The 10,424-nt window shown below is 41.5% G+C and overlaps 1 protein-coding gene across 1 annotated transcript; it reads left to right on the top strand.

The window, feature by feature from the left end:
- The first annotated feature begins 7,484 nt into the window (after nt 1–7,484).
- On the top strand, nt 7,485–9,215 carry LOC122661354 (protein FAF-like, chloroplastic). The gene is made up of 2 exons (XM_043856723.1): nt 7,485–7,776; nt 7,840–9,215. Exons 1-2 carry the CDS (start codon nt 7,516–7,518, stop codon nt 9,166–9,168), a joined length of 1,590 nt encoding a protein of 529 aa, XP_043712658.1. The 5' UTR covers nt 7,485–7,515; the 3' UTR covers nt 9,169–9,215.
- Nucleotides 9,216–10,424: the final 1,209 nt, after the last annotated feature.

The raw sequence follows: 10,424 nt of genomic DNA, 5'->3' as shown, positions 1-10,424 counted from the left end.
CGTAGATGCTCTCATTTGATCTTTTTCGTCTGTGACCTTGACACTGAGCAGGGATGTCAAAACCCTAGCCCGAACCGAAACAGAAATGAAACGTATTGGATCGGCATCAGATTGGGGTTTTGTTAATCTGAACGCAAATCAGATTGCACCGGAACTGATAAAACATTTTTTTCCTGTCCTGTTCCCTGTTCTGTACAGTGATCCTGTTCCTCTCATATACTCATAGGGAGGCAGAAATGATGTAATAACCTCCTTCGGGTATTATGTTCGGGCAGGGGGTTAGGTCATCATTTCCCACCCCTTATGAGAGGAATTTGACCACTGTTCCGAGTAAGAAACAGGAAATAATAATGATCTGTGAAACTGACATTAGAAAACCAAACCGAACCAATAACACATGCATTAGAGAAACCGGTGCAACCTTATTGGTTGGTTTTGGAGAGACCTACTCTCAAACTTGTAAAACAATTTGAAACCGACCCAAACCAGTCTGAACCGAAACCGAAATGACGCTTATTGGATTGGCTTTGATTGGGGTTTTGTGAAATTGAACCCAAACTGGATTGCAATGAAACCGGTGCAACCTTATTGGATTGGTTTTTGGACTCACCCATTCTCATACCGAAGCTTATGAAACAGAATTGACATTTATTGAATCAGCTTTGGATTGGAGTTTTGCGAAACTAAACCTAAACTGAACCACACTAAGACCGGTGCCTTATTGAATTGGTTTTTGGATTCACCCATTCTCACACCGAAACATGTGAAACCAAACTGAATCTGCCTGAACCAAAACCAAAATAACACTTATTGGATCACTCTTCGAATTGGAATTTTGCATAACGGACCCCAAACTGGACCACGTAAAAAATGAGAAGACATGAACCGACATTAGAAAACCGGATCCAAACTGAATCGAACCTGATACCAAAGCGATAGTATCCCGATTCGAGAAACCAAACCAAACCGAAACCTATGTCAACCAAGACTCACCCTCACACCGAAACCGACCTAAACTGACAGATTGATACCCTACTTGACAGCCACTAATAACGGAAACGCTACCTTGTTTACAGACACCCTAATTTAATAAACCTGTTCACCATCATTTGGAAGATTGGAAACCGAATCATTATCCTTAAACTAAGAATGTAAGAAAGTTGACTGACGACTGAGATGCTTTCTCTCTCTTTCTTTTTTTTTATTTTTTATTTTTATCTTGTTTTATTTTAATGATCACTAACAAGGTAGGGAAACCCTAAACCGAAGACTTTAACTTGTTATGATTTTAATCAGAATTGGATCCTCATAGCTAAAAGTCAAGCCATGTGGACTTATGATGTGGCCAATAAAACCAAAGTCATAAGACAAGGGACCCTCAATGTCACCCCAATTTACTGATATGTTCAGCATATGCTTCTCTCCTTTTACCAAATTCTGAGAAACTATTGGACTGAAAACTGCCACTTAAATTTCAACTTTTAATCTATAAAAAGATTCTTCTAATCGATCAGCTTCACTCTTAAATATTGTTCCAAAGAACACCAAACAAATGATTCCCGGCATAATGATATTAATGTTTTACGTTATGGACAGAATGAATATTTTAAATTATTTTTTGGAGGACGTTAGGATTTCCACCTTTTGTAATTAAGGAACAATATTAAATATTGATAAACAATTTTGGTATTTGAAATTCTTAAAAAGGGAAAAAATAAATGTCACCATTGTTAGTGAATTGTTGTCAATTCAAGAGGCCATGATTTTTTTGCCATGTGATAGGCTTCGAAGGATATATGTGAGTGAGAATCAATGTGATAATAACCCCACAATTATAAGTAATACGAGGTCAGGTTAAAACATGGTTTGACATTATAGGTTCCTATATGTAAGTAATGAGGGAGAACGATGGTTTTTAACCCCCCCAAAATAAATGAGGGAGAACGATGGTCATGCTATTGGTGTCATGTGTGTCCTCAGAAAATCTCTCTCCTCTCTAACATGTAGGTCGTTTTAATCGTGCGACGCTTCCTCTTGTGCTCCCATTCACTTGGGAAGGCAGATCCTATTCCACGCAGGTAGAGTGGTGGTTCCCTACCTTTGTATTTGTATGGAATACTATTGAGGTTAATAGTTTTACTTGGTTTTTACAATTTCGGATGAATTTTTTACTCATATTTCATGCTCATTTTCGGTTAAGATTTGATTATTGAGATGGATATGGAATCCTCTATGTTGTGAACTCATCCATATTTTTGATATAAACATTCATAAGTGTTACCGTTAAAATCTAATTTGTCGAGGAGACCTACACACAGTAGACTAGAATGTAGACAATAGAAAGGGCCAGAGCAGGCTCCGATGGGGATGTTTCATTGCTTAAATTAGAACTCAAAGTAACAGTAGGAATACTGAAAGAGCAATACTTTGAGAGAGTTTGTATGTATGGTTGAACATAATGTACCTTATATTTTACCTCCTTATTTATAGAATAGATGATGAAGTAATTTGATTCCTGGTTGAAGATCTTGAGAATGAAGGTGAATCCTAGTAGGAGCCCTAAATGGTAGGAAAATGTAGAGAGACTCTCTAGGAAAGGTTTTCATGAGGACAGTTTCCTTTCCTTGAAGGAAATCCGATCCCAATAGGAATGTTCTTGTTATGGGAAGTTAGGATCCCAGTGTGTCACAATAGCTTTTATTATGATTCGTGGTTTTTGGTTTGATCTCCTCTGCCATGTTTCATTCACCCATTGGTGGGTGGTTTTTATGCATATCAATACATGTTAAATATTGAAACATTAAAGAAAGAGAAGAAACACAAGAAAAATATGATTTGGTCGTAGGCCTACATTCAAGGGGAAGGAAGAATTAGGATTTTATTTCAGTATTACAAGGGTATATATAGTCCTAAGTAGGGGTAATAACCCGACCCTGTTAGGTACTTGACAGATACTTCAAAAGCTCCGAAGCTGATGGAATGCTATAAATCCCCTTTAATCTTTCCCATACTAGGCTGGCCCAATCTAGTACCCATACACTAGAGTGGACTCCATTAGGCACATAACAGACCACTACGCCTCCGTAGCCGTCGTCCTCAACAACTCTCACTCTAGGCAACTTTCACTCTGGCAGTAGGTAGCCCTTTCCAAGTGGCTCCACTTTGCTCAAGGGTTTTTGCCTGATAGCAGATAGCCCTTTCTTGACGGCTTTCACTCTACTCCAGTAGCCTCCTAGGTAGCCCTTTCAGTGACTCGAACCCGTGATGTGGTGTCCAGCTTTGATACCAAATGTTAGGTACTTGACCGATTTGCCAAAAGCTCTGAAGCTGATGAAACGTGTTAAATCAAGCCCTTTAACCTATCCCGTACTAGGCTGACACAATCTAATGTCCATACACTAGAGTGGGTCCCATTAGGCACATAACAGATCCATACGACTCAACAATAAGAGAGAGAGAAAGAGAGAGAGAGAGAGAGTCACTCTAAGTATAACTTATAAAGATCATTTTTTGTTTTAGTTTTGCTAAGATATAAATATCCACGTTAATTAGAAACCAAAGTGGCATTTTTAAACCCAAGACCCCAGGTTGCCTCTAGAATCTTAAAAACCAAGGTGATAATAATAGCAAATGAAAATAACATTCTAAAGCCCAAATATTGGACTAGGGTTTCAAACATCAGAATCGGATCGGTCGATTCAGATCAAAATATTTGGATCCGTAATGATCAATCCTCTTCCAAAAACTAGGATTAAGGAATATTTGGGCTGATTCGGATCCCGAATTTGGGTTTTAAACCCTAGATTGGACTCACTATGTAAGTCCTCTCAGGTTGAATAAAATGAGTCACCTAAGGTCACTAAGTAGGAAAAAAGAGAAAGGTCCATACGTTTTGTGGACATTGTTACAACGTCTACTCATTTTTACATAAAAACTAAAATTAAAGTAAGGGAAAAAGAGCCTCGAAAGGCAGCATAGCCCCTCAAATAGAGAGAGGCGTGAAATGACAACCCCGAAGACAGAAATCCTGCCCTTGTTGATATTTCCGTACATGCTCCCATTGGCCTCCACACAGGATCATGTCCTTGTACAAATACCGTCCAAGGTCCTCCAGGCCCAGTCACAAGGAATCCACTGTGAGACCCACAAGAGTGGATTCCTTGTGACTGGCCCTGAAGCCTGGAGGGCCTTGGATGGTACAAGGACATGATCCGCGCTCTTTCATGAAACCATCTCCCATAAAAATAAATTTATAAATCTTATTTATTGTATTGAAGGGGTTTTCTTATTGACACCTTAGATTTGCAGCCTTACTTTTTTGCCCCTTGTTTTATTTGCAAAAGTTTTTTAATACAGTATTTAATGCAAGGGTTAAAAATGATTTTAAAAATTAATTAAAAGTCATTTATTATAACATTTAGTTCATTCCTATTTGAAATGATAGATTTGCCCTCATTAAAAAGACTATATTAAATGTTTTCGAGAATAAAACAAGGGTCAATTTAATGAATGCACCAAATTCTAAATACACCTATTAGATATGCCATTTAGACACTCCCATATCTGAATGATGCCTAATATGTTGTGTTAGTTTTGTATACACATCAAGATTAATTCATGCATGTGGCAAATTAGGAACCACACAAAAAGAGGAGCAGATTTAAACCATGTTCTTGAGATCATTATTAACATGTAGTTGATTCAGCTAAGTCAATCAACAGTTTGAAATATAATTTGGTCATTGATATTGAATGATGGAAATTAAAGACTTATTTAATACACCTAGTTTTGGCATGCACTCTCTTGATTGTCTAAGATTTTTTAGTACTTTATCTTATCCCTTAGTCAATTATCTTTGAATTACGTTAAAATTGGCCATGTCAACAAGAAACATTTATTGTCCGCAAAATTTTAGTCTCGAATCATTTACCACACAATAGAATGAGATGCCTATGCCTCTATAAAATCTATGGTGGGGGTAAATCACCTAGGAAATCTTTTTTCAGTATGTATTAAAGACTATCATGGGGAAAAGAATTTGTTTTCATTTAGAATTCTTATTTTGATTATTACCAATAATAAGTTTAAATTTGGAAGTTTTCCGTTAGTAAACTTGTCTAATTAAGTCATAATCCATATATCCTAAGGGAGAAAGGGATCGATTGTCGTCACTATCCCTTTATATCTACATCGATCATACATGTTTAAAGAAGAGAAGAGTTTCAATGGGTGTCAATTTGCACAAGAGGGGAAACGCCTCTAGGCATGGTGGTGGCACCCAGTTGTAGTCGAGCGTTGACCTGAGTCCTAGGAGAGGAGAGGTCGTTTGTTCGACTCTCCGTCTCTCACCCCTCCCCCAAAGTGACGCGGAGTCTTCAATATAGAAGTGCACTAGCGCAATGTTTTCTTGCTGGGGCGCGCTAGCGCACTCATGGACTATAGGTCTATAGTTTTTCTCCAAACAACGCGCAAATGTCTGTCATAAAGAATGAAAAATCCTGTGAAGCACTGAACTCATTTTTTTAGCTACATTATTAGTGGGATATCGAAAATGCGAGAAACACGGCGGATACAGCTTGAATTAGAATTAAACTACAGAGTTGGTGTTCGTAATCACTTTTTTTTTTCTTTGGGGGGGGGTCTATATCATCAGAAATACGCGTACAATGTCCACAGCTTGAATGAGGATTAAAATATACTAAGTTGGTGGATAGACTTGTTTGGATACAAAAAAGATCTGCTCTTCTTATCTCTTTTGCTTCTACCCCACAAAAAATTCATGAGAGAGAGAGAGAATTTGGAAGGTTGTACCTGTACAAGAAGAGTAGCTCATTGATTAGGGAAGGTGGTAAATGGTTTGATATGGGTGGTGAGGGAGACAAACCCTGCATTTCTGTTGGTATCTACCCTCAATCTGTGGCATTAGAGGGACGGGTTTGGGTTCTTGTGCTGATAGAGTTCTTTTCCTCTCTGTCTCTCTCTCTCTCTATTTCTTTCACATTCTGCTTTAAAGTGATCAACATTGCCTTTTCGGGCCAGTGGACGACGTATGGAAGCACCCCAGGCCTCTATCGTCTTTCCTTTCCTTTCCCTTGCGAGGTTGCTAATGCCACGCTAGCTCTCATTCAGTCATTCGTCTCAACCTGGCCTTCTTCCAAAATCCAAATGACATGACGTGTTCCATTGTTTCCAAATTACATTCTTCCCCAAACCCACCTCTGTTCTCTATTTAATTAATTAACCCCTTTACTATTTTATTAGATTATTCAGCTCAAACACCAAAAAATCCTCTTCATTCCTCCCCCTGCCACAAAACGGTATCCGTAGGATTGGATTATGAATGAAACAAAATGGGACCCAGCTATCATATATGACGTGCGTGAGACTAGCTTCAGATCTCAAAATGCTTGCCTGGTTTTGGGGCTGTGCTGAGCGGAGCATGCAGTAGAAAAGGTTGAAAGGAAGGAAGACCAGGGTCGAGGGTGGTGGGCAGCTCAATCAAGTAGGGGATTACCCTGCCCCTTTCTTTTGAGTTTGAGCCATCTTTCCTCCATGTTCTGTTTTATTTCATTTCTATCCAACTGTTTGGGTCGAGGGTGGGTGGGCAGCTCAATCAAGTAGGGGATTACCCTGCCCCTTTCTTTTGAGTTTGAGCCATCTTTCCTTCATGTTCTGTTTTATTTCATTTCTATCCAAGTGTTTGCTTCATCAGTAAGTGACGAACTTTTTAAGCACCACTCTGTTTCCTCTTTTTCTGATAAGAAGTAAGAAGAAAAAGGGCGGAAATTTTTAATAACGATCTTTTCACAGTGGTGGCATTGATGTGGAGCCCATTGGACATGATTCCAATGCCCTTTTCGCACCTACAAATACCACCCTCCCTTCCCTTCCTTTGTTATCCACCACGGCTTGTTCAGTCATCTGAGTCACTCAGTATCATCAACATCATCTCCCACCTCTCTCTCTCTGTCTCTCCGTCTCTCCGTCTCTCAAGCAAATTTTAAAGCAACTGAAGTGAAGAAGCATCGGTCTTTGCCCTTTGTTCTTCTTCGTTCTTTGTTGTGGGTTGTTTTGAGGTAGAAGTTTTTCCTCTTTTTTCTCCTTAATGATAACAATCAGGGCTAGCTAGCTGTTCTTGTTATTGTTTGCTGATGTTGCATGCGCTTGCTCTCCCTCTCCCAATTCCTCCTATTTATTCCTCTTATGGTAGTGATTTATGCCTGCCTTGGAAGGAATGCTTGAGGGGTGTGTTTGTGTTTGTTGAGAGTTTAAGGGCTTTGGTGTAGCTTAGTTTTTGTTGGAAGCTGAAGGGGTGTTTGTTCTTCTTTGACAATTTGTATTCTTTTGTGGTGGTTTTTGGGGCTTCTCTCATTTTTCTTGTATTTGCAGTGAGAACCCTTTCTACTTCTCCTTTCATCTTCCCGGCCAACCGGTCGGGCAGAGATGTCGACTTCGACTGCTACTTCAGTCAGCACTACTACTAGCAATAGCAGCAGGGGATTATTGATCAGAAGAATGGAAGAAGAGACCAAAGCTACCGAGCGGCAGGGCATCGGATCCATCCTCGGGTCCGAACCCGAGAGACCCAAGACGGCCGCTTCCTTGCGAAGGACTCTCTCCGCCGACATGTCCTCCAAGAAATGGTTGGGGCGTCACGGGCTCTCTCTCTTGAAGAAGATCCCTTCCTCTGAATCATTCCCTGTTCCCTCCTCCTCTGTCGACTCTGATTCCTCTTCGTCTTCTTCGTCTTCGGCTTCAGAAGGTGAAGGAGATGACGAGCAAGTGCTGAGACGAACCAAGCAAAAGCCTGAAGGTGATTGTGGAGGACAATTCGATAATTGGAGCTCAATAGTCCAATCGAAGGACGAAGAGCAACAGAAGAAGGAAGACCTTGAAAGGCCCAGGCTTTCAGATATTTGGGGTTCGATTCTGTCCCAAAAGACAGACGATTTATCGAAATCTTCGTCAGCACCCTACATTCACCCACTCGTGAAAAGATCGAAGAGCTCGTTGAGTCAGAAGAGTCTCGAGATCTGCACTGAGAGTCTTGGGTCAGAGACGGGTTCTGAAGGCTTCTCCTCCTACCCACCATCGGAAACTGGCGATTTCGAAGAGAAATTAACAGAAAAACAACAGAGCGCCAAAGAAACAGAGGAGTTGTCATCAACGACTGCTACTCTAGTGAAAGAAAAGGAGGAATTTGGAGCCGAAAGCTACAATTATTTTTCTGCGACCAGGAAATCACCCCCTCGATCATTCCCTCCTCCGTTACCGTCGCTTTCTCGACGAGAAGGACCGGGCGTCCTTATGCGATCGCATCGCAGAGACGGTCGTTTGGTACTTGAAGCCGTTCCTGTTTCTACTTACAATTACTTCCATGCCGAACGCCAAGGCGGTCGCCTTCTCCTCAGTTACATCAACAAACCCTCTGCAGAACTAATGGAATCCGACGACGACGAAGACGAAGAAGAAGAAGTGGAAGAAGAGTTAGAATTAGAAGAGGACTTATTTGATGAATTTCAAGGACTAGAGGAAGAAGAGGAGACTGAGAAGACTGAGAAAGTGGAGAAGGTTGAAAGAGAGAATAATGGAGTCCAAATCGAAGGAATTTTGACAGAGGTAGGGAAGGGTAGTCAACCAACACTGATGGTTACATGTGAGGTGATTAATTTGCAAGGGTCAGCCGCCCTTTTGACAAAAAAGAACCCAATTTGGTCTCTCTCTCACAAGAAGAATGTCATCCACGAGGAGGAGGAGGAGGAGGAAGAGCTAATGCAGCTGCCACAGTCGCTGCCATGTCGGGTGCGTCACTTGATGCCATCGCCCGCAGCAGCGGCTGCCTCTTTCAATGCTTACGACTACTTCTGGAGGCCAAAGCCCACAGCTGCCGCGGCAGCCATGCATCCACTGACCCAGCAACTACCACCACCACCCATCATCGACAACAACAATTACTACAGTTACTATTACCCCAATAAACACAATAACGAGATAGTGATATCAAATTCCAAGGGGATTCTTAACCCTCAAGAGCAGCAGAAACAGATGCTAATCTTGGGAGGGAACGAAGCAGATTGCTTAGTTCCTCAGATTAGGGGAGGTTGCAAGGATTCTAGAAGCAGGTCACTGTTCATATGGCAACCCACCCGTTGCATTGCCACCTCTTAACCCCCATCATCCACGTGTTTATTTCTTCTCTCATATAGTTTTTTGGATCGATTCTTCTTCTTCTTCGTCTTTTCTCTCTCTTTGTTGCTGTTATTTACTGTTACACAAATAATAAAACAAAGGGAAATTTATGAAATACCCCCTAACAATGGATTGAAACTCGGATCATCTCTGAAATTTGAAAATACTCAGATCACCCCCTTACACTAACGGTGTTAGTCCGCTGTTAGTTATTAGTGTAAAAGGATTATTTTACCCTTGTACTAAATCATTAGAGTTAAATTTACATTACTACCCTTTCCTCTTCTTCTCTTCTTGCTCAACGCCATCTCCGTCTCCGTTAACGGTGGCGGCCACCGGATGGCCAGGGGGTGATTGCAGGCCCAAACCCTCGCCCTTCACGGCTTCACCCCTACCCTAACTGCTGCGTCTGCCGCCCCTTCTTCTCTGCCGAGACTCTCCACTCTCTATTCTTCTTATCTGTTGCGATTCAACGGCGGCCGGCGGCCGGCGGCCAAGCTCAGACCTCATAGTTTCTGACCTATACGGCGAGTTGGGCGCTCGTATAGGTCAGAGCTAGCACGAGCAGCCTGGCGGAGGAAGGCAGTGAGTTTCTCCGTTTGGATTTAAGTTCGGCGCACTCCTGCTTGAAGGTTTGGGCATCGTCGGCGAACTTGGTCACCTGATCCTCCAATTGAATCGGCTTCGCCAGGATCTGCTTCACGATGTCCGCCATGGCCGCAGCTGTCCCGAACGACCCAAACCCAAACAGATCAACGATCAAATCCAATACCAAATCAAATAAAAAAGGAGACGGGAAGAAAGGGCCAAAAAAAATTCACGGAAAAATTGAAAGAATGAATGAAGGGGACTTTCTGTGTGTTTGGTTTTCCAGATTCTGAAGAAAAAGAAAGAGGAAAAAACTCGAGAAGAGGTATATAGCTTCTTCTTCTTGTTCTTATTGTTGCCTGAGAGAGGGCAGAGAGATAGGAGACTATATGGATTGAGTTCAAGAATCGAGAGGGCAGCTAGCTACTCAAGACCTGCAACTCATCTCTGTCTGATTTCCACCACCATCTAGGTTAGGTTATTCTCTCTCCATTCCAATACTCCAACTGAACCAATGCTACCCTTTTCCTTTCTTTTCACTTCTCTTCCATTTGAAATCCAGAACCGAACCCCATAAACCTGCAACCCATCTTCTTCCTCTATTCTGAAACCACTTTTTTCTCCTTCTCCTTTTCATTTTTTCCTCC

The sequence above is a fragment of the Telopea speciosissima genome, chromosome 1 (genome assembly GCF_018873765.1).
Source record: "Telopea speciosissima isolate NSW1024214 ecotype Mountain lineage chromosome 1, Tspe_v1, whole genome shotgun sequence".
NCBI classification, from domain to species: Eukaryota; Viridiplantae; Streptophyta; class Magnoliopsida; order Proteales; family Proteaceae; genus Telopea; species Telopea speciosissima.
Note: the sequence above shows the minus strand (reverse complement) of the source record. Positions and strands in the feature narration are given on the sequence as shown.

Bases quoted from the DNA above. Each gene is read 5' to 3' on its own strand.
- LOC122661354 (XM_043856723.1), top strand. From the start codon at position 7,516: ATGGAAGAAGAGACCAAAGCTACCGAGCGGCAGGGCATCGGATCCATC. The intron at 7,777-7,839 runs GAGCAAGTGCTG...CAATTCGATAAT, and splicing joins CAGAAGGTGAAGGAGATGAC to TGGAGCTCAATAGTCCAATC.